This window comes from Anolis sagrei, chromosome 2 (assembly GCF_037176765.1).
Source record: "Anolis sagrei isolate rAnoSag1 chromosome 2, rAnoSag1.mat, whole genome shotgun sequence".
In the NCBI taxonomy this organism is placed as follows: Eukaryota; Metazoa; Chordata; class Lepidosauria; order Squamata; family Dactyloidae; genus Anolis; species Anolis sagrei.
Genome location: NC_090022.1, coordinates 4,901,653 through 4,926,662, shown reverse-complemented (window position 1 = coordinate 4,926,662; position 25,010 = coordinate 4,901,653). Strand labels below are relative to the sequence as shown.

At 43.6% G+C, this 25,010-nt stretch overlaps 1 protein-coding gene across 6 annotated transcripts in view; it reads right to left on the bottom strand.

The window, feature by feature from the left end:
• Positions 1 to 15,374: 15,374 nt before the first annotated feature.
• LOC137096242 (deleted in malignant brain tumors 1 protein-like) overlaps positions 15,375 to 25,010 on the bottom strand; it is a 97,532-nt gene continuing 87,896 nt past the window's right edge. For 4 of the 6 annotated variants that reach the window (XM_067465001.1, XM_067465003.1, XM_067465005.1 and 1 more), the window contains 2 exons: positions 23,346 to 23,651; positions 17,427 to 19,544 (listed from right to left, as the gene is read on the bottom strand). In XM_067465001.1, the coding sequence (XP_067321102.1) occupies positions 19,381 to 19,544; positions 23,346 to 23,651 (470 nt within the window). In that variant the 3' untranslated portion in view covers positions 17,427 to 19,380. Of the gene's footprint in view, positions 16,772 to 17,426; positions 19,545 to 23,345; positions 23,652 to 25,010 lie in introns of those variants that run through there. The other 2 variants (XM_067465002.1, XR_010909372.1) reach the window with 2 other exon arrangements.

The window sequence follows — 25,010 nt, the reverse complement described above, 5'->3', positions numbered from 1 at the left end:
TTGCCTACATCCAGAGAGCACTGTGGGCACAAGCAATGATGGATGTGGACCAAACTTGGCACGGATACTCAATATGCCCAAATGTGAACACTGATGGGGTTTGGGGAAAATAGACTTTGACATTTTGGAGTTGTAGATACTGGGATTTATAGTTCACCTACAATCAAGGAGCGTTCTGAACCCCAGCAGATAGAATTGGTCCAAACTTCCCAGACAGAACCCCCATAATCAACAGAAAATACTGTGTTTTCTGATGGTCTTTGGCGACCCCTCTGACACCCCTTCGTGACCCCCTCAGGGGTCCCGACCCCCAGGTTGAGAAACACTGATCTACACTGTAGAATGAATGCAGGTTGACTCCAATTTCATTTCCATGGCTCAGTGCTATGGGACCGTGGGAGTGTTGGAGTTTTGCAATTCCCAGGGTTCCATTCTTGAGCCTTCCCTGCCAAAGAGTGCTGAGCCACACCAAACTACAGTTTCCAGAATTCCATAGCATTGAGTATGGCAGTTTCCAAATGGCATTAAACTGCAGTAATTCTACAGTGTAGATACACACTCTGCCTCTAGGTCTTTTAACACAGGAGCATTGTATCTCTGCTTTATCTTACTCTGTATTATCCAGTATAAATTCCTTTTGATACATACCTTCCAACAAAGGAGCAATAGGTGGGAGCTGTGGAAACAAAACAGATGTATAAATATTTTAATCAGAGAGCAAACATGACAGAGTGCTTTGAGTATTACACTAGGGATGCAGCTATATAATATATAATACACTCTGTGTGTGTGTGTGTGCGCACACAGTGTTCCCTTGCTACTTCGCAGTTCACTTTTAGCAGACTCGCTGTTTTGTGGGTTTTTGAAAATATTAATAAAAATATGAAATATTAAATATTTATGTCCAGTGGAAGCCAGGAAGGTCAGTGACCCCAGAAATGCGGCAGCCTGAGGCCTGCCTTCCTGGCCTTCTGCTGCCTACGTGGCTCCAGGGGCTCTGCAGAAGCCAGGAAGGCAGACAGGTGCCCTTGAGATGGGTGAAAAAGATCTGGGAGTCCTCGTGGACAACAAGTTAAACATGAGCCAACAATGTGATGTGGCAGCAAAAAAAGCCAATGGGATTTTAGCCTGCATCAATAGGAGCATAGTGTCTAGATCTAGGGAAGTGATGCTACCCCTCTATTCCGCTTTGGTTAGACCACACCTGGAATATTGTGTCCAATTCTGGGCACCACAATTCAAGAGAGATATTGACAAGCTGGAATGTGTCCAGAGGAGGGCGACCAAAATGATAAAAGGTCTGGAGAACAAGCCCTATGAGGAGTGGCTTAAGGAGCTGGGCATGTTTAGCCTGAAGAAGAGAAGGCTGAGAGGGGATATGATAGCCATGTATAAATATGTGAGAGGAAGCCACAGGGAGGAGGGAGCAAGCTTGTTTTCTGCTTCCCTGGAGACTAGGACGCGGAACAATGGCTTCAAACTACAAGAGAGGAGATTCCATCTGAACATGAGGAAGAACTTCCTGACTGTGAGAGCCGTTCAGCAGTGGAACTCTCTGCCCCGGAGTGTGGTGGAGGCTACTTCTTTGGAAGCTTTTAAACAGAGGCTGGATGGCCATCTGTCAGGGGTGATTTGAATGCAACATTCCTTCTTCTTGGCAGAATGGGGTTGGACTCGATGGCCCAGGAGGTCTCTTCCAACTCTTTCATTCTATAATTATATGATTCTAAGTGAGGGAACACTGTATGTATGTATCTATATCTGTTGAATTGGTGCAGTTTCACATCTCTTTGACTGTCAAGGCTCAACCTTGGGATATTTAGTTTTTATAAAGTCTTTAGCCCTCAGTCTCTGCCAAAGATTGCTGGTGCCTCACTGAACTACAGCGTCCAGGATTCCACAGCATTGAGCCAAGGAAGTTAAAGTAGTGTCAATCCCGGCATGGATTTCTCCACCCCAGACTTGGGAGTCACCACCATCTGCCTCAAATGTGGTTCCTATGTATCTCCTGCCTTTGGGGTGCCAGAAACTGGGGTCAATATTTCACCCATTGTGAGTCCCAAAATACAACATTTCCTCCTGAATTGGAGATTCAACAACAATTGAAAACCATGCATTATCTTCATCTGCAATTCTATTTTAAAGTCAGAGGATGCAGAAATGAAATTTTACAATCATTAAATCTATGTTATTGAATCTAGAACAAGAAACTGATTTTTAGATCAACTTTCTGGCCATAGATAATATTCATTTTAATTTTTCTGTTTCCTTCCAGCCCTCAAATATGTTGTCATTAGGCCTGTCGGTTTTGTTTCGTTAATTAGTTTTTCATTTTTTAATCGTTATTTTTTGAATATCCGACGCGATATCAAAACATATTTTTAAACCCGGAAGGGTTTAAAAATATCGAAGCAGCAGCCCCATGTATTTTACGAGCTTCAGCTCGTGTCGTTAATGGCATGGAGGCTGCTGCTGAGTGGTGCTGCAGTGCTGGAGCCTGGGAGCCAATCCGGCGCTCCCAAGCACCCCAGCAGTGCACCGTGGCAGAAGCCGGATGGCGCGCGGAGGCCGCTTGTGAGCGCGCACGCGCCATCCAATGGGCTCCGGCTCCTGTGCCCCCCTCCTCCTCCTCCTCCTCCTCCCAGCTGTGTTGCAGGAAGTGCAGCTGGGAGGAGGAGGAGGAGGAGGAGGAGGAGGGGGGCGCAGAAGCCGGAGCCCATTGGATGGCGCGCGCGCTTACAAGCGGCCTCCGCGCGCCATCCGGCTCCGGTTCCTGCGCCCCCCCTCCTCCTCCTCCTCCTCCCAGGAGGAGGAGGAGGGGGGGGCGCAGGAACCGGAGCCGGATGGCGCGCGGAGGCCGCTTGTAAGCGCGCGCGCCATCCAATGGGCTCCGGCTTCTGCGCCCCCCTCCTCCTCCTCTTCCTCCTCCTCCTCCTCCCAGCTGGGAGGAGGAGGAGGAGGAGGGGGGGCGCAGGAGCCGGAGCCCATTGGATGGCGCGCGCGCGCTCACAAGCGGCCTCCGCGCGCCATCCGGCTTGTGTGACTTTTCAGGGCTGTATATGACCATGTTCCAGAAGCATTCTCTCCTGACATTTTGCCCACATCTATGGCAGGCATCCTCAGAGGTCTGTTGGAAACTAGGCAAATGGTGAGTTATATATCATCTCTAATACTATGGAATGTCCAGGGTGGGAGAAAGCCATTGGTGACCATTACTGCAACATTCACACTTAGCCTGTTTGATCAAGAAAATTTTTTTTTCTAAAATGTTTTGTAAATATTTACGAAAATTCGTAAATAACAAAACATTTTTTTGGTAAGTTTTGTAAATATTTTTAATATCGAAACAAAAAAACACCCCAATTAAGAATCGAATTTAGAAACAAATTTTTTCTTGATCAAACAGGCCTACTTGTCATGGGTTTAAAGTCAAAACTAAAAAAATTACTTACAGATTGGGAAGGCCGGACACTGATTTTGAAACAGAGAAAGAGAGAGAAAGAGAGAGAAAGGGAGAAGACATGGTTAGAAAATTATAATTGTTTATTGCTTGTTTCTAGGGACCAAAGGATTGGAAACGTTCCCTTCCAGAATCCACCAGCAATTGGCTCCTTTCACCTGTCGCACTCTAGGCCAGGAACACCTTTCAACCCATTACACAGACTAGTAGTTTATTTATAAAAAAGCATATGCAAAGGGGGAAATGGGCATTTCCTCAAAAGCAGTAGAAAAGATGCTTTGAAATAGCAATAGTCCCAATTTACAAAGATCAATAGTCCAAGATATCAAGGTACTTGAAATCAATGAAGTCGAAAGCAAAGGCATAAATCAATGAGCACTAAAACAAGAAGTTTTCCAAGGCAAAACTCATTCAGGAACAAAGACAAACTGTAGAGCTAAAAATGAACTTGATTTTAAGACAACGTTGTCTGCTCTACAGAGCCCAGGGAAACATCACTTAATTTAAGCTTAAACCTGACCAAATAGACATGAGGTCATCGCTACGGCACCTGGATTTCAGTTACTGCTTCTCAGGGAGTCTTTCTGACCTTCTAATTAATCTTGCGTTTGTTCTCTCCGAGCAGAGACCTAATCTCATATCATGGGGTAACTCCCCATCTTCGGAAGGCTGAGAAGGCTGATTCTCAAGAGAAATGGAATCCCAAACATCTTCTATCTTTTCGGCAGCTGCCAGCCTTTCTCTCTGATCTACAGCCTGCATTTCTGTGTTTCAGCCTGAGCAGACAGACTCAGTGAAAAATCCATCATTCTCCTCATCATCTTGCTGCTGAGCCCCAACATTACCCCCCCCCCCCCCCAAAGGAGCCAATGCTTGCTGCAAAACTCAGGAATACTGCTATAGTTTGCTCTACTTACCGCATTTAAAGAAATGGGAGAGCTCCGGAGAGCCAGGTAGTTATGTGGGCTGCCTTCGGTCCAGGATCCTTAAAAGAGAATTTGTGAATCTTAGAAGTCAGAAATAAATTCCTTTCCAAATATTTATCTTAAAAATTAAACTTAGCAGCTCTTTTGCAAACTGTGAGGAATTTATTGCTGAATGAGCTGTACAAAGTGATTTTTAGTTAGTCTTAGGGTGCATCTACACTGTTGAATTAAGGCAGTTTGACAATGCTGTAACTGCCATATTTAAATAATAATAATAATAATAATAATAATAATACACTTTATTTATATTCCGCTCTATCTCCCCAAGGAGTCTCAGAGCTGATTACAGCATACACATATATAGGCAAATATTCAATGCCTTTTTATACAGTGAACAATGAAATTCAATTTACAAACAAAGGCAAAAGTTTCACTTTCCATCTCCAGCTTCTGGAGGCAATGCTCAACTCTGGCCATGGGGAGGTGCTCTTGCTCCATCTTTCCATGCCAAGGAGCCTGATGTCTGTAGACTTTCCAGGTTGTGTTTTGCCAGCATGGTTGCATGAGCACCTTTTACCTTCCTGCTGAGATGATATCTATTGATCTACTCAGATTACATGTTTTTGAATTGCTAGGTTGGCAGGAGCTAGGACTAACAGTGGGACCTCACCCCAACCTGTGGCTTCAATTTGCTGAACTTTTGGTCAAGTTTTTCTGCAGCTAGCAGTTTAACCTGCTGTGCTACTATGGCCCCTTATTCACCTTATCTGCCTAAAAGTTGAGGTCCCACCAAGCTACAACTCTCAGGATCCATAGTACTGAGCCACAGCAATTCAAGTGAGATCAAACTGCATTAATTCAACAGTGTAGATGCACCGAGATCTGTACTTACCAGAAATAAGTACTATGGTGAGGGCTGTAAAAATGTGTGATCCCACTGTTTCTGTCATAGCAGCACACTTTCTCCACAAGACCTTGTTCTGTGGAAACAAAGACCAATTGAAACAATATTTAAGACCTTCTTCTTCATCCAAAATGCAAAATAAGATGCCCCAAATCCCGTTGTTTCTCCTGCTTTGCCTCCCTTTCTGACTTCACCTTCTCGTCTCTTATTGTGCCACAAACATCATTTTGAATCCAGTTTGGAAACTCTTCATATGAAGTGTCAAAAATACCGAAACAACCAAAAGAAAACCAGAGATGCTATGGATCCCTTCTTCGACAACTACTGGCATGGTTGCATTGGGGTAAATGGGACTTTAGCCATAAATCCATGGTGTTTGGTGCATTCCCATAAAACACATTATGAAATGCATTTAAATTGCACTTTGCCTCTAAAAAGATGGGATTATAGTGATAAGGTGACCTACAAATATGAAACTCATGCTACAGTTACACTATTTGAGCTCAAAAACCCAATGCCAAAGTTGGACAACTGTGCTGGTTTCAGGGCTCTATTTTCTTGGGACCCTTTGGGTGGTATAAAGAGAGTCAAAAATGGGGGGGGGGGGGGGGTTAAAGCAAAGCCAGAAAATCTTGAGGCTATAGCTTCCCATAGCACTGAGCCATGGCAATTAAAACACTGCCCTACTGCATTAATTCTACAGTGTAGGTATTTACACCCAATGTCTAGCAGTTGGATACGCCTAGCATGAGAAGAGACCTTCGTCCAAAGAATCTGTTATGTCTCCTCTTGAAAATACAGCATTGAGCTGTGGCAGCTAAAGTGGTGGCAAATTACATTTAATTGTACAGTGTGGAACAGGCATGGGCAAACTTTGACCATTCAGGTGTTTTGGACTTCATCTACCACAATTCCCAACAGCCTACCAGCTGTTAAGAAGTGTGCAAGTTGAAGTTCAAAACACCTGGAGAGAGGGCCCAAGTTGGCCCATGCTTGGTGTAGAAGATGCACTGTAGGTCAAGTTCTTTCTATCCCCCCCCCCCACCCAAAAAAAAGATACTTCACCCACCTCACACTTTCCCTCTCCTTACCGTCAAAATGATGCCATGGGGTCTGGGTGCCTTTCTGGTGGACCAAGAGGCTTCTTGAGATCTTGGGCGCTGGCTTCTGGGATGACTTGCCTTTTTATACCCAAAGGCCACATCACAGGGAAGGAATGCAAGAAAGTTGTCCAGGTGACTGCTCTCATTTGGTGGCACCCAGGTGATCTGGTGACAAGGAACGAGAAGAAAAGGCCCCACCTTTCCTCCTAAGGCTGTTTCAGGTGTTCACACCATCTCCAACATGTGCGACATTAGAGGGTTTTGTTGGAGGAAGAACTTGAGGGATTTTCTCATACAAGGGAATTGGTGGGATTAGCTTTCCATAAAGATGTTGGTCGTTCAAATTGCACCTGTCTTCCATTATCTCAGTTGCTGACTTTGGACCGGATGAACATAACCATTGAAAATTCACAACACCAACATCTTCCTTTAAAATGACAGATGTGCAAGGCAGAAGAAGTTTCCATGCCCAAGGAACAGTTTCCTTTGGATTTCAATCCTGATTTGAGCAGAACTATTGTAGCTCAGCAAGCTCTGACTTCTCTGACATGTTGGATGACAAGAGGCCTGATAGATTTCAAAGTCATGAGTCTGTCAGTGCTAGGAGAGATGATGTTTTGCATTCCTGTGCTTGTTCCCAAGCAACCAGGGATAATGAAACCAGTTATGTTGGGAAATAGCCTTCAGCCAATGCGGAGTTTTTCCGAGAAGCCAGATTGGGTTTGAGAATGGAGGGAGTGAAAAATAGACTGATTAAATAGTGTGAGAGAATTTGTGAGAAGAGCTTGAAGCCCAGGTGTGTTCACCATGATGGTTACTTAATCCATGAAAACCATGGGTAGAGACAGCCAACTATAACTGTTTTGCATACTGGTCAGTGCTCAATTTTGAGAACCAGATGTTGTCAAATGACAACTCACATCAGTTTTTATTGTCTGCCACATGTACTGGGGATAATGGGAATTGCAACCCAATGGCCCTTGAGGCTCTGAGGTTGGGGAAAGATTAAAGGACATTTTAACCTCAGACATCATGTCCACAAGCCTTGTATCTAAAATCAAACCCCAGACTGCAGCTTTCAGTCCCATCAGCTCATCATGATGTTTAATGCTGAGAAATACAGGAGTTGTGCAGGGTCTTCTAGAGGATATTGTAATTACGAAAATCTGGAAACATCAAATGTAGAGGACTGACTGTATATGTAAGGTTATGTAATTATTCTGTGAAAGAGTGATCTAGACAATGTGTTGTCGAAGGCTTTCATGGCTGGAATCACTGGGTTTCTGTGAGTTTTCTGGGCTGTATGGCCATGTTTCAGAAGCAATCTATCCTGACGTTTCACCCACATTTATGGCATGCATCTTCAGAGGATGTGAGGTCTGTTTCTTATTATTATAGATTGACCCCCACCCTCCCCACCCCCATTTGTGAAGAATGTGTTCTTGGACCAGTTGGATATCCAGAACTATGGATAATAGCAAATCTTATTGAAATGGACAACTGAAAAATAACATAGAGTCATGCTGTAGGAACTATTTATTTATTTATTTATTTATTTATTTATGTATTTAAAAGTTTTGTATACCGGCCTTCTCACCTCTCTTGAGGGACTCAGACCGGTTTCCAACCATAATATCACAATCAATAAAACATCATAATACATATTACAGTAAAACATTAAAACAGCAATTACAATCAATAACTATAATGGTCAGTCATCACACTAAAATCGTTGCTCCTCATCCTCCATCCATATCTCAGGGTGTTGGCTCACTCGTCGAATGCCTGTCTCCATAACCAAGTCTTCACCTGTTTCCTAAATGTCAGGATAGAAGGGGCGGTTCTGATCTCCAGTGGGAGAGAGTTCCAGAGTTGAGGGGCCACCACCGAGAAGGCCCTGTCCCTCGTCCCCACCAGACGCGCTTGCGAGGCCGGTGGGACCGAGAGCAGGGCCTCTCCAGACGATCTTAATAATCTTGATGGTTCATAGGGGAGAATACGTTCGGAGAGGTAAACAGGGCCGGAATCGTTTAGGGCTTTATAGGTTAACACCAGCACTTTGAATTGTGCTTGGAAGCTAATTGGCAGCCAGTGGAGCTGGTGTAACAGCGGAGTGGTGTGCTCCCTGTACCCAGCACCCATAAGTAGTCTGGCTGCCGAGCGTTGAACTAGCTGCAGCTTCCTGGTAGTCTTCAGAGGCAACCCCACGTAGAGAGCGTTGCAGTAGTCTAAACGGGATGTAACCAAAGCGTGGACCACCGTGGCCAAGTCAGACTTCCCAAGGTACGGGCGCAGCTGGCGCACAAGTTTTAATTGTGCAAAACTCCCTTGACCACCACCGAAACCTGGGGCTCCAGGCTCAGCAATGAATCTAGGAGAACTCCCAAACTGCAAACCTGTGCCGTCAGGGGGAGTGTAACCCCGTCCAGCACAGGCTGTAACCCTATGCCCTGTTCGGCCTTTCGACTGACCAGTAGTACCTCTGTCTTGTCTGGATTTAGTTTCAATCTGTTGTCCCTCATCCAGTCTGTCACAGCGGCCAAGCACCGGTTCAGGACCTGAACAGCCTCCTTAGTAGCAGGTGGAAAGGAGTGACAGAGTTGGACATCATCTGCGTACAGATGACACTGTACCCCGAAACTCCGGATGATCTCTCCCAACGGCTTCATGTATATGTTAAACAACATAGGGGACAGTACTGAACCCTGCGGGACTCCACAGTACATTGGCCGAGGAGTCGAGCAGGAGTCCCCTAGTGACACCTTCTGGGAGTGACCCTCGAGCAAGGCAGTACCCCCAAGACCCATTCCCATGAGGCGTCCCAGGAGGATACCGTGGTCGACGGTATCGAAGGCCGAAGAGAAGTCCAGCAGAACCAACAGGGACACACTCCCCCTGTCCAGTTCCCAGCGCAGATCATCCACTAAGGCGACCAAGGCTGTCTCAGTACCATGTCCCGGCCTAAAGCCAGACTGCGCCGGATCTAGATAGTCCGTGTCTACCAGGAACTCCTGGAGTTGCGAGGCCACCACACATTCCAGGACTTTGCCCAAGTAGGGGAGATTGGAAACTGGTCGAAAGTTGACGAATTGAGTGGGGTCCAGTGATGGTTTTTTCAACAGCGGTTTAATAACAGCTTGTTTTAAGCTGGCTGGAATATTGCCTTCCCGAAGGGAGGCATTAACCACCACCTTTACCCGCTCTGCCAAACCCCCTCTGGCTTCTTTTACCAGCCAGGAAGGACAGGGGTCTAGGATGCATGTGGTAGGCCTCGCCTCCCCAAGAACCCTGATGACCTCGTCGAGTTGAACAGATCGAAACGAATCCATTAAAACTGGACAAGCAGATGCTTGTGTTACATCCTCAGAGACTGCTGTTAATGTGGTGTCAAAGCCCGAACGGATCAAAGTGACTTTGTCCGTAAAGTACTGAGCAAAGGCTTCACAGCAAGTTGCCGAGTCGTCAGGGGACCCATCTCGCGAGGTGGGATTCAACAACCCTCTGACTACTCGAAACAGCTCTGCCGGACAGTTCCTTGCGGACACAATATTGGCCAAATAGAAAGCATTTTGAGCGGCCTCTATTGCTGCGCCATACGCCCTTAGATAAAGTCATAGGATTTATCTAAGGGCGTATGGCACCCTTGGAAATCCTTTGACACACATACAGGTGCCAGTCCTGCATATATACGAAAAGTACTAGATGATGATGATGATGATGATGATGATGATGATGATCACTACCTTTCTCCCAGTCTGAAACTCAAGACAACTTGCAAAAAGTTAGGATACAGCATTTTTAAAAATACACTATGCAAAATTATATGGAGCCATGGTTGGCACAATGACTTAAACCTTTGTGCTACTGAACTGCTGACCTGAACATAGGCAGTTTGAAGCTGTGGGTTGGGATGAGCTCCCACTGTTAGCCCTAGTTGCTGCCTAACTAGCAGTTGAAAATAATGCCAATGTGAGTAGATCAATAGGTACCGCTTTGGTAGGAAGGTAATAAAGGAATGCAGCCATACCAGCAATGTGACCAGGAGGTGTCTCTGGACAACAGGCTCCTTGGCTTGGAAATGGAAAAAGAGTGCCTCCTCATGGCCAGAGTTGAGCACCACCTCCAGAAGCCTGAGATGAAAGGGGAAGCCTTTACCTTTGTTCTGTGTATATGTGTGCCATTGTTATTCCACTGTATTAAAAGGCCATCAATGTTTGCCTATCTGTATATGTTGTAGTCCACTCGGAGTCCCCTCGGGGAGATAGAGCAGAATATAATTAAAGTGTATTATTATTATTATTATTATTATTATTATCATCATTATCATTATTATGAAATACATAACTAAATTATTAAAGAATGTGCATGTCCTGAATGTTCCAGGGCCATGCAGATCTTCTCTGTATCCTTTCGGTTTTAGGATATGTGGGTTGCTGAGGTATATTCAGTGTTAATGCCTCCTCCTGCACTATTTTGATGCGCCTGATCCCATTGTTCTCCAAAACCGTTCTTTATAGGCCTGTTTTAGCAGCTTGGGGTCCCACCTTCAAGATGCCAAAAAGAGGGTCTCCCATTGAACTCCAATTCTTCTCCTCTTGGGTTGAAATCCTTGGAGTAATGAGGAGAAACAAGAGTCGAAAACCAATGGCAAGTTTTAGCCAGGATTTTTCCAGAAGATATCCAAAATACAGAATCAATTTTGGAGCTGGGTTTCAGCACCTTGGAGAGCCCCTTTAAAGGCCCCATCTACACTGCTGGATTACCTGCTTTGAAATGAATTATATGGCAGTGTAAGCATATATAATCCAGTTCAAAGCAGATAGTGTGGATTATCTGATCTGATAATATGGATCATACACACACATATGGATCATACACACACACACATAAACATACACACACACTAGCTGTACACATTGCTGTGGCCAGCCTTCCCTCCCTCTTTCTCTCCTTTTTTCCCTCCCTCCCTCCTTCCTTCCTTCCTTCCTTCCTTCCTTCCTTCCTTCCTTCCCTTTTCTTCTTTCCTTCTCTCCTTCCTTCCTTCTCTACTTCTTTACTTCTTTCCCCCTTTTTCTTTTCTCTTTCTCTCCTTTCTTCCTTCTGTACCTCTTTCCTTCCTTCCCTCCTTTGCTCTTTTCTTCCATGCTTCCTTCTGTCTTTCTTTCTCTCCCTCCCTCCCTCTTTCTTTTTTTCTTTCTTTCTTTCTTTCTTTCTCCCCTTCCTTCTTTCCCTCTTCCCTCTTTCCATATTATCATTTAGCTTTTCATCATTTAGCTTTTCGTTGGTTTTTTAAGTCCTTCTGCTTTTGGGGGGGGGGGATTATGAGTGATGGTGACTCGTTGGTCTGTTAGGGGTATAGTGTTCAAATTTCATGTCAATTCGTCCAGTGGTTTTTGAGTTATGTTAATCCCACAAATGAGCATTACAATTTTATTTATATAGATATTAATTGTGTCAGAAGCAACTTGAGGACATACTACAAGTCACTTCTGGTGTGAGAGAATTGGCTGTCTAGAGAGACATTGCCAGGGGGTGCATGGATGTGTTGCTACGCCCTGCTGGGAGTTGTCTCTTGTGTTCCCACAAGCTAGAGCTGACAGACGGGAGCTCACTCCATCTTACGGATCCGAACTGGCAACCTTCAGGTCAGCAACCTAACCTTCAGGTCAGCAGTTCAGCCAGCACAAGGGTTTAACCAGTTGTGCCACTGCAATGTCTACACTACCATATGTTCCAGTTCAAAACATATAATCTGGATTTTCTACAGCAGTGTAGATGGGACCCTAGTCTGGCCTAAAACCTGGAGCAGATTCACCAGCCAGAGACATGGGAAAAGCCAACCGCCATCACCAGAGGAAACATTGATCTAAAGTGGCTTATTGTTGAAAAATCAATACATCTTGCAGGTGTAATTTTATTATATATGGAAAATTCCAAATCAAATAATTGAAGAAGAAAGTTGTGCATGTTTGTATGCATTTCTTTGAGCGCAGAGGGTGCCTTTCATATGACCGCCAGCAGCCCACATTCTTCATAGCAAGGATGCTTCATCAGGGTGGGGAAGCAAATCTTTCTGCTCCATTTCTGATGTGGAAAAAAGATTTTGTGGCATATCTGACTTATTGGGTTCCTCTTTTGAGTGAGGGTGTGTTTTCTGCACCAGGGCGGTTTGTCACATCTCATTTGTCATGTCTCACCTGCTCAGAGAAAGGAAGCCAAAATTACCCAAAGCCTGGAAAGCATGAATCGCTATGAAGAGCTGGGCACCACAATTGAAGGGAGAGGTTTATTTTAAGCTGGAATGTGTCCAGAGGAAGAGGGTGACTAAAATGATCCAGGGTCTGGAGAACAAACCCCATATGGGGCGGCTCAAAGATCTGGACATGTTTAGCCTGCAGAAAAGAAGACTGCCTGTCAGCCTGCAAAACAGTTTTGTTTTCACACGCAGAATCCACCAAAAAACCCTCCATTCTCCCAACTGGAGAATTGCCATCATGTTCCAACACCCCCTCTGTCTGAACAACTTCAGAAACATAAGGGTCAGCAGACCCTGCACCCCCAGACCCCACATCACCATCCTCAAGTGGCTAAACTAAATCAAACCCCTCAACATCATTCTCAATGCCTGGCTTGAGAGCAGTACATGTGAAAAAGACTTGGAGTCCCTGTGGACAGCAAGTTAAACATGAGCCAACAATGTGATGTGGCAGCAAAACAAGCCAATGGGGTTTTGGCCTGGCTCAATAGGAGCCTAGTGTCTAGATCTAGGGAAGTCATGCTACCCATGCTCTATTCCGCTTTGGTTAGACCACACCTGGAATATTGTGTCGAATTCTGGGCACCATAATTCAAGAGAGATATTGACAAGCTGGAATGTGTCCAGAGGAGGGTGACTAAAATGATCAAGGGTCTGGAGAACAAGCCCTATGAGGAGCGGCTTAAGGAGCTGGGCATGTTTAGCCTGAAGAAGAGAAGGCTGAGAGGAGACATGATAGCCATGTATAAATATGTGAGAGGAAGCCACAGGGAGGAGGGAGCAAGCTTGTTTTCTGCTTCCCTGGAGACTAGGACGCAGAACAGTGGCTTCAAATCACAAGAAAGAAGATTCCATCTGAACATGAGGAAGAACTTCCTGATTGTGAGAACCATTCAACAGTGGAACTCTCTGCCCTGGAGTGTGGTGGAGGCTCCTTCTTTGGAAGCTTTTAAACAGAGGCTGGATGGCCATCTGTCAGGGGTGATTTGAATGCAATTTTCCTGCTTCTTGGCAAAATGGGGTTGGACTGGATGGTCCATGAGGTCTTTTCCAACTCTATGATTCTAGAAGCGTTCTCTCCTGACATTCTCTCCTCACAGAAATACTGGACCACTCCAACACCCACCATGTCAGACTACATAGAGAAGCCATTGAGATCCCATGAGGACTCTTCCGACTCTTTGATTCTATGATTCTATTATTCAACTGGCCAAGCAACAACACTGTATGTGTGAAAGAGGCTCTTTGTAAATTGGAACCCTCTCATCCTAGTAGTTGCCATCTTGCCTCATTAGTCCTTGACATTTCCACTCAGGAAGCGTGGCAGAACATTATGTCTGGAGCAGCTTAGCTTGACGTTACAGCTTAAGGCATCATGAAAGCCTTTCTTCTGCAGACTCCGCTCTGAGGAATCATAGAATCATAGAATCAAAGAGTTGGAAGAGACCTCATGAGCCATCCAGTCCAACCCCATTCTGCCAAGAAGCAGGAATCTTCAATCAGCATGCTATTATGATACAGGTATGAGTAAGCCATGCTACCCAGGAGGGGTGGAATATTCACCAAAGGGCAAGGGATATATTGTGCTAACAGAAGGAGAAATGGAATTGGCCTGGCAATACTGTTTGCTGCAATTGTGTTACAGTCACACATCATACAGCATATGTTTTATAATCCAAGAGCACCCAGTCTTTGACACATGTAGCACAATGCATACACTCTTGGGGGGGGGGGGGGTTGCAGATTGTTGGTGCAGTATGTCACGGGATGGGTTTGTGAAATGATTTATCATTTCTAAATCACAACCTCCTTGAACTGCTGCAAGCTAGATAGCAAGTGTCCTTGAAGCAAGCAAAATACAGCAGAGTCCTTTCGCAGCAAAAACATGCTTCAGTTCGTCTATCAGATAGATAAGCATCTGATCTTATCTACACACTGTTTAGTAACCTCACCGTTTCTGATTTTCATCCAAAAAATCTGGAGGCTTTGATCTTCACAGTTGTAATTTATACAACCATACAATCAGGATACTCAGATCCAGAGGCGGATCTAGGTAATTTTCAACAGTAAGCAAACAGTATTTTGGCGCCCCCCTCCCCCAACCAATCATTGATATATATTTTCTGTTCATCGTGGGAGTTCTGTGTGCCATATTTGGTTCAATTCCATCATTGGTGGAGTTCAGAATGCTCTTTGATTGTAGGTGAACTATACATCCCAGTAACTACATTTGCCGCACTTGCTCCCTTGCCTGGTCCGCTTTGGGTCCGGAGGCATGCCTGAAGACCCCGGCGTGTGCACCAAAACTCACCTCTTCTCTTGACTTTCTCCTCAGCCATTGGGACTGAGAGAGAGAGAGAGAGAGAGAGAGAGAGAGAGAGGTGGAGATGCCCACCTTTCCTGAAGGTAGGCGCAAAAACAAAGGAGGGAACGGAGGTGGGAGATACCTCCAGCTGGGGCTCTCTCTCTCTCTCTCTCTCTCTCTCTCTTGGTCCCAATGGCTGAAGAGAAAGTCAGGAGAAGAGGCGACTTTTGGTGCGCACACTGGGGTCTTCAGACACGCCTCTGGACCCGAAGCGAGCCAGTCGCGGCAGCTCCGCCCCTTGGCCCACCCGTGGATTGGGGAGAGGAGAGGAGGCGGGTGGAGCACCGGGGAATCAGGAAAGGGAGCCGGTCATGGGGAAGGGATCGAACGCGGAGAATGATTGAGCGCCGGCTCTGCTCGCGCATCCGGTGGCCGGGTGGAACAGGAACGAGAGGGGCGAGGCTCAAGGGCCCGGCCCCTTTGGGAAGAGGATCGCCTGGCACCAAGGCAAGAAAGCTGAGGCTCCTCCCGGACTGCTAGGGCTGTTGTGAGCTGAGGGGTGTCCTCAAGTGGCGGTCGAGGGGCATTTACAGAGGCGCCTCTGCGCCCCTGGCAAAAAAAAAAGTGTTCTGCGACCGCTTACTTCGCGTAATGGACGAGCCGCCCCTGCTCAGATCCACTTTCCTTGTTCTTGCAAACAACCAGAATAAATAAATAGTCACATACAGATCAAGCAGATACTCATGATTGAGGGCTCTTCCAGACAGGTACTATATCCCAGGATCTGATCCCAGGTTTTCTGTTTATCCCAGATTATCTGGCAGTGTGGACTCATACAATCCAGCTTAAAGCAGAGAACCTGGGATCAGATCCTGGGATATAGCGCAGGGGTCCTCAAACGAAGGCCCAGGGGCCGGATGCGGCCCTCCAAGTTCTTTTACCCGGCTCTCACTCAGGGTCAACCTAAGTCTGAAACAACTTGAAAGCACACAACAATCTCATTAGCCACACACTTCTCATTGAAATACTAAGTTTATATTTGTTAATATTGTTCTTCATTTTAATTATTGTATTGTTTCTAAGTGTCTTTTGCACTACAAATAAGATATGTGCAGTGTGCATAGGAATTCATTCATGTTTTTTTCAAATTATAATCTGGCCCTCCAACAGTTTGAGAGTCTGTGACATGGCCCTCTGTTTAAAAGGTTTGAGGACCCCTGATATAGTGCCTGTCTGGAAGGGTACATAGTCACACAGGAGAGAGAAAGATGGATCCTTTCATCCTCCTTATATAGCCACCAGATGATAGGTTATCAGTCAGGAACACTGGCTGATGCAACTCCTTTGCAATAACCCTCTCATGGTTATGGCTTAACCATACCACACCCCCTTAGGTATTGCATGATGACATTTACAGTCATCAGTCAGGTGCTATCAATCAACCACAAGTTCATCAAACAGTACTTTTTCCCATGGCTAGAAATGCGGTGACATTTCTATCTAACAGTATAGTATATCTCCATTTGGAGATATTTCTACTGTGTAGAGAGGTTGGGGCTAGAAACTCTCCAAGTATCAAGTACTTGGAGCTTGCTATAAAACCCATCACATCCTAATGTCTAGGCTTTCTGTTCCTGGATTCAGTATCATAACGCAAAGGTTTTTTCCCAAATTTTATTTAAATGTATATTGACCTCTACCATCAGTTTGTCTTCTATTGGATTGTCAGTAAAGTCGACACCAATCAAGCTGAAAAGTAAAGACAGGCTTCTGTGAGGATCTCGTTGTCTGATCTGACCTCTTGTTTCTGGTCTTCTCTGGTAAAGAAAAGGGAGGGCAAAGAAAATAGTTACTGTGCTGTTGAAGGACTTATCAACGAAATAACTGAAGCTTGGTGGCTGCTCCCAGATAGAGAACCCCTTCCCTAAGAGGCTGAGGTGGTTTCTCTCTTAGACTCCCTCTGCTGGGAAGTTACCATTTTCCTGGGAGCCTCTGATGGCGCAATGGGTTGTGCCAGCAGGACTGCTAATTGAAAGGTCAGTGATTAGAATCTGGAAGCAGGGTGAGCTCCCATCTGTCAGCTCCAGCTTCTAATGCAGGGACATGGGAGAACCCTCCCACAGGATGGTAAAACATGAGGGTGTCCCTTGGGCAACGTCCTTGGAGATGGCCAATTCTCTCACCCCAGAAGCGGTGTGCAGTTTCTCAAGTCACTCCTGATTAAAAAAAAAAATCCTTTTCCATCAGAGCTACTTTCACTGGTATATTCTTCAGAGCTAGTCTCAAGTGTGCAGATTATGCAGTTTCCCCTCTTCTACAAAGAAAGAACACACGCTGCGTATTTGTGACAACTTTTATAACACATAAACTGAATACTACTAGATCAATGGGACTCATTAATTAGGGGTTTTAAACTGCTCCTGAATGGATAATGTCCAAGTAGGCATAAAGAACCCAGATCCATGCAAGTAATTAAATTCATTAAATGGTTTATTGATATAACATGTTCAATTCAGGAGCATTAAAGAAATAAGAGTAATGTGAATTTCAGTGAATACAGGAGTTGTTTTCACTGTGTGCCATTAAGAAATTTCTCACTTATGGTGGGGTTCAGGAGAACCTGTCATGGAGTTTCCTTCTAGGGCAGAGAATTTTATTTATTTATTTATTATTTAAACTTATATGCCGCCACTCCCCTGGGGCTCGGAGTGGCTTACAAGAACAGGCTAAAATCTAACACAATTTTAAAACAATTTAAAAACAGCAATATCAAAAATCAAAGGCCTGTCGAAACAGATATGTCTTTTGAATTGGGGATTCACCCAGAGCACCCAGTAGGTTTCCATGGCCAAATGGAGCCCTGGTCACGGTCCTCTCTTTCTCCTCTTTCTTATTTGTTGTCCACATCTCCTCATGGCTTTGGGTGGTGTAGAACACAATTAAAGCATTGTATTATGAAATGCATACTGTTCTGTCGCGCGCTGGGCCTGTAACAGCTGTACTTTTCTATAGGACGTATACTTTAAGCCCAGTGGGAAGCCAGGGAGCCTCAAAGAGAGGTTCTCAGGGATTTTTCTGAAGTGATGGTCTTTAGAGACTTTAATGATACAACGATGTCTTTATTATGGAACAAAAAGCAATCTTCAGTGGTTCAAACAACACTTCAAGGCCTTCTTAGTCTAGTCCTCAATGGACTGGTACCTGACTTTAATTAACTGTAATTTCTCTGTAAGAAAAAACCCTATTTAACCTCTCCCAGGCTGCTTACTATCTATGCCTCATCGGTGTGGGTGCTACTACCAATTCCAAATGTGTCTGGGTATCGAGTAGACCTACCAGCCGAGGCTTGAAGATAGTTCAGCTGGAGTTCAGTGGATCTGTAATGTTGTCCTCCCTCCGAGAATTCTTTGAGGACTTCAGGGCTTTTTTCCTTCTGAGTGCTGTGAGGCTGAGAGGCTGTGAGCTCTCAGCCAGAGCCTTGGGACCTTTCCCCTGGAATGTCTGTTTCTGTTTCCCCAGATGTTCTTGAGAAAAGAAGCTTTTCTACGGTACGAGCTGGTCTACGTCCTATAGTTTAGCTTCCTTATGCGAGACTGCCCAAAAAATGGCTCCTTTCCCTCCCAGAGCCCTGAACAAGGGGTGGAACCAAAGCTTAATTATGATGGACAGGAGCCCTGCCCTATAACAGATAACAGGAAAAAAATAAAGTTGGAGCTCCTTGTACAGCCGTACCAGCACACATACCATAAAATACAAATATTTAAAAAATCATAAAATACATGTAATAAAAACCATAGCACAAGAATTAAATTGCAATACTAATAGAATCTACATGTAACGTTCATAATATAAATTGACTGAGTTGGCCTGCCGGAAAAGAGCACAAATTAAACCCAAAACAGTACATTAAAAAAACTTCATCAGTATATCTGGAATAAGTCAGAAAATCCATTGCAGCCAATCAGAGTATATCCCATACAGAGCTCAAAATTATTCCTTTGTTCTATCTCTAACACTTCTATTTTTCCACTGTATAAATCTGACTCTGACTTCTCCATAAATGCGTATTAAATAGTAATAAGAAATTGACGGTAGTGGAATGAGAGCACAAGGTAGTTCATTCCCACCACGTCAATCACCCATATGCTTAGAATGAAAAAAATGTAAGATTTATTTAATTGATTAACATTTCTGAAGAAGGAAACTTCCTTAAATTCCTATGAAAGTAAATATGTAATAAACAAGACATGTATCAATTTTTAAAAAGTAGCATACAGACATATAATGGTATACGGTATTAGCTGTATATTCTTATACTAATAGATTTCCATGGACTCTAACTGCACATGGCATTCCTTCTGTCTCTGGCTCCACCGTACTGGCAGGCAGACCTTGATCCCTGGAACTGGCCGGTGAAGAGGGCTGCTCAAGGCTGCTGCTCTCTCCTCCTCCTCCTCCTCCTCCTCCTGATGGTCTTCCTCCTCCTCCTGCATCCAGCCTCAGCCACAATCCCCACCAAGGCAAGGAAGACCAAGGCAGCCACTCCCAGGTGAATGCTGATCTCAAGGGAGGAATCAACAGCTGTAATAACTACAATAACAACAAAGATGGAAGGACAATTCAGGCGTTGGCTGCAACATGAAATTGTTGTCCTTGATTCAACAGATACTCCCAACCAAAATAGACTGATGGAATCAATCTCTGAAATGGAAATGAAGTACAGAGCTATGGAATATTTAACTGATTTTTACTACAGGTGTCCTTTTTAGCTGGGACCTGAGTTAGATTTTGTTCCAAGTGTACAATATTTTGCTCTTTTATCTAGACCCACACAGGAGTTTGGGAAGCCGTTTTTCCTGCTGTGATCTTTCATTTGTTCTAGTACTACAAGAAGTAGAATGGTAGCCAGATTGTGTTCCTGTCCATGGTTTTCTCCTTTCTGTTGAAATTGTCCATATGCTTGTATATTCAATGACTTCTCTGTGTAGCTTTATATGGTAGTTGTTACAGTGATCCAGCATTTCTATGTTTTCAAATAATATGCTGTGTCCAGGTTGGTTCATCGAGTGCTCTGCTATGGCTGACTTCTCTGGTTGAAGTAATCTGTGGTGCCTTTGATGTGTCTTGATTCATGTTTGGGTGCTGTGTTTGGTGGTCCCTCTGTAGACTTCTTGTCCATAGCTGCATGGTATATGGTAGACTCCTGCAGAGGTGAGAGGATTCCTCTTGTCCTTTGCTGAATGTGATAGTACACCCGAGCCTTTGGGAAAACTATACTCTGGTTCTATCTGTATACCTTCTATAAAATTAAGACCTTTTAACACAGAAGCACTTTAGGCAAGGTGAAAAGATAACCAAAATGAGTTTACTGGAAACAAGATGAATAAAACTTGATGAAGTCTTTTGCCAACAGTTGACCAAACAGGCACAAAGAAGAGATATAATAGTCATGGGCAATTTCAACTATCCCGATATTTGCTGGAAAACAAACTCAGCCAAGAGTACAAAGTCCAACAAATTCCTCACTAGTCTTGCAGACAATTTCATGGTCCAGAAGGTAGAAGAGGCAACAAGGGGGTCGGCTACTCTCAATCTCATCCTAATCACTGCCGTTGAAGTGGTCGGATCCTTAGGGGCAAGTGACCATGTGTTCCTGCAGTTTGATATACAAAGGAAGGCCGAAACTAAGACAAGTCAAACCAGCATTTTGGACTTTAGGAGAGCTGACTTCCGAAAAATGAAGGAAATACTGAGCAGCATTCTGTGGACACAGATACTAAAAGATGAGGGAGTTACAGATGGATGGGAGTTTTACAAGAGTGAAATACTCAAGGCACAATTGCAAACAGTGCCGACAAAGAGAAAAAATAGGACAAGTGCAAAGAAGCCAGAATGGATTACCAAAGAACTTCTAGCTGTGCTAAAACACAAAAGAGACATGATCAAGAAGTGGAAAAAGGAAGAAACCACCAAAGAAGAATTCAAACAAATAGCCAACTCCTATAGGGAAAATATCTGCAAGGCTAAAGCACAAAATGAGCTCAGGCTTGCCATGAACATTAAAAACAATAAAAAGGGCTTATTTTCTTATGAATTAGAAGTTCTTAACCTTTGCCTTTAACTAGACTACAATTGCCATAATTTTTAAGGCTATAACCATGACAGTATAGCAGGACAAATCCTTCCCAGGACCGGTCCTGGGACCAGTCCTGTTCAGGATCTGTATTAATGACTTAGATTTAGAAGACAGGATCATCAAGTTTGCAGATGACACCAAATTGGGAGGGAGAGCCAATACTCCAGAAGACAACAGCAGAATTCAAAACAATCTTAACAGATTAGAGAGATCATTGGCCAAAACTAACAAAATGAAGTTCAGCAGTGACAAATGCAAGATACTCCACTTAGGCAGAAAAAATTAAAAAGAGACAGAATGGGGGACAATGCCTGGCTCGAGAGCAGGATGTGTGAAAAAGATCTTGGAGTCCTCATGGACAACAAGTTAAACATGAGCCAACAATGTGATGTGGTGGCAAAAAAAGGCAATTGGATTTTGGCCTGCATCAATAGGAACAAAATGTCTAGGTCCAGGGAAGTCATGCTGCCCATGCTCTATTCTGCCTTGGTCAGACCACATTACCTGGAATCACAGTGTGTCCAATTCTGGGCACCACAATTCAAGAGAGATATTGACAAGCTGGAATGTGTCCAGAGGAGGGCAACTAAAATGATCAAGGGTCTGCAAAACAAGCCCTATGAGGAGCAGCTTAAAGAGCTGGGCATGTTTAGCCTGAAGAAGAGAAGGCTGAGAGGAGACATGATAGCCATGTATAAATATGTGAGAGGAAGTCACAGGGAGGAGGGAGCAAGCTTGTTTTCTGCTGCCCTGGAGACTAGGATGCAATGGAGCAATGGCTTCAAACTACAAGAGAGGATATTCATCTGAACATGAGGAAGAACTTCTTAACTGTGAGAGCTGTTCAGCAGTGGAACTCTCTGACCCAGAGTGTGGTGGAGGCTCCTTCTTTGGAAGCTTTTAAACAGAGGCTGGATGGCCATCTGTCGGGGGTGCTTTGAATGCAATTTTTCTGCTTCTTGGCAGAATGGGGTTGGACTGAATGGCCCATGAGGTCTCTTCCAACTCTATGATTCTAAAGGGTTAACCCCACCTGGGACTATTATAAGGTAACTTAAAACAATACATTACAAAGGGAGATTTTGCTAGTTGCAGTCATCTCTCTGGAGTCTTCTGCCTTTGGTGCAAAGCGATGGTTTACAAGCTGTTGCTTATAAACTGTCTCAATCTTCTTTCTTGTGAAGCTTAAGCTGGTCATAAGCTTCTATTGTCTCTGGCACTGCTGGTTTATGAATACTGCTGAATGCAGGTGGTAAGGATGCCTGTGTTTGGATTGCTTGAGCCTAGGATACCAGACAATGCCCCAACCCTCTAGTTACTGTAGCTCTGCTGCAGAAAAAGGAGGAGTCCAGGAAAGAGCTCTATACAGGGAAATGGAGTAGACCAACTAATGCTGTCCTCTGGGGCGATTTTAAGCTCCACCCAAAACTAATACAAAGGAAGGCATCTACACTATTGGGAAAGCCTATAAACAGGGGGAAACTAAAGCAGAGGAGAGGAGAAAGCAGAATTAAGACTTCACAGTGAACGTAGCATTGGTTGGACAAATGAACAAAATCTGACTACCAGTATTTAAAAAGCTCTAAAATCAGGACAGTAAAAAAAAAAAAGAACAACACCCCAAAATAGGGGAATTCCAGACAAGAAACAGTCTGGGCCAGCTAATCACTTCCCAACAAAGGATCCCCCAGGCAGGAAGCAGCCAGCCTTGAAGTTGCAAGGCTATTAAATGCTAATCAAGGTGATCTCCATTGCAGCATTCATACTTGCCTCCATCAGACAAGAGTTCTTTCTCCCATCCTGGGCATTCCACAGATATATAAACCCCACTTGCTTTCAGTGGATGATCTCTTTTTGGGGAAAACAATACTGATAATGAAAATTTGGAATGTCTGTTGAAGAAGCTATTAAATATTTCTGACATTAAGAGTGGATTACAATCTTTTTTTATTTTTTTTCCAGAGGAATTCAGTCATCCAGATTGCTCTCAAAAACAGAACAGCTGATGGTAATAGAAATGTATGGTTGATTTTTATCTGTATTGCTTTAAAATATTGTGAGCCGCTTTGGGCCCCGTTTAGGGAGAAAAGCAGGTTACAAATAAAATAATAATAATAATAATTATAATAATTATAATTATTATAATTATTATTATTATTATTATTATAGAAAACAAAATACTCTCATTCTGATGATTTGAAGAGAGATGAACCTCATGCAGTCTTTGGTAAGTACAACTTGTGAAAGGCATGTACCTGAACACTCCACACTGGCATCCTGGCTGTGGTTGCAACTGTGCTCTCCCCAGCTCCCCTTCTGGCACTCCTTCAGGGATGCTTCTTCTCCTGTACAGTTGATGCTCTCCATCCAAATGGGGCCCGATCCTTGGCCATAGTGTGCTCCACCCAATGCTTTGGAGGCATCGCCACAGCCCAGCTGCCTGCAGACCACTTGGGCACCTTGTAAATCCCAGCCAGCATCACAAACGGTCCCCCACAAGTCATTGTGAAAGACTTCAACCCTCCCTGAGCAGGGACTTGTGCCATTCATTAAACGGAGATCTTGAGGAGAAAGGAGATAAATGTAGTAAAAAAATTCAACAGTTAGCAAATTAGTGGCAAATTAGCAAAACAGTGGCAAGAAATTTGGGACTTAAACAATAAAGAGATATCAAGAGCTTTATTATGGGATACGATGAAAGCAATGATGAGAGGGCTGATAATAAAAGAAGCATCAAAGGTAAGAAAGAAACAGGAAGAAAAGAAATTATTTCTAGAAAGAGAGATAGAAAAATTGGAAAATCAGTACATAACAAAAAGAACCAAATTTATATACAATTAATTAAGGGCAAAAAAAGAAGAATTAAACAAAATGGAGATGGACCAGGTAGAAAAAAATTTGATATATCTAAGGAGAGAATTCTTTGAATATAGCAATAGAAATTCAAGAATGTTAGCACGGTCAGTACAGAAAAAGAAAATGGCAAACACAATAAATGAGGTAAAAGATAAATCAGGAAAGAAATGTAGATTAATGAAAGAAAAGTTAAAAATATTTGAGGAATTCTATTCAGAGCTATACCAAGCAGGAGAACACTCAATTGATAAAATAAATGAATATGTGGAAGGAAATCTTAATATAAAATTAAGGGAGGAGGATAGGAAATCATTAGAATCTCCAATAAGAGAAGAAGAAATTGAGACAGTAATATTGAAACTGAAGAATGGAAAAGCCCCAGGATGGGATGGATTAGGTCCAGAATATTATAAATTATTTGGGAAAAAACTAATTCCAAAACTACTAGAGTTATACAATGCAATACTAAATGGAGAAAAAATTCCAGAATCCTGGAACAAGGCACTAGTGATATTAATCCCCAAATCTAATAGAGATGAAACAGATCCAGGGACTTACAGACCAATTTCATTAATTAATCAGGATGCCAAAATATTGTCAGCGATTATAGCAAACAGAATGAATAATTGGATACATAAATATATTAATAAGGATCAATGCGGTTTCTTAAAAGGAAGACAAATGTCAAATTTAGTAGGGAAACTAATTAAAAAATTCAGATAATAAAAAATCAAAAGATAAAGGCAGGGATCATAGCGCTAGATATATTCAAAGCATTTGATTGCGTAGAATGGCCAACACTAAAATGTATTCTGAATAAATTTGGATTGGGAAGCAGAATAATGGGACTAGTCAATCAACTATATTCAGATAGTTATATGCAGGTATTAGTAAATGATGGAATAACCGACAGAATAAAAGTAACAAGAGGGACTAGGCAAGTATGTCCTATGTCACCAATACTATTTGCAACCATAATAGAAATATTAGCAAATGTAATTAGGAATGATGATAAATTAATAGGGATAGGACAAGAAACAGATAAAATTAGCCTGTTTGCCGAC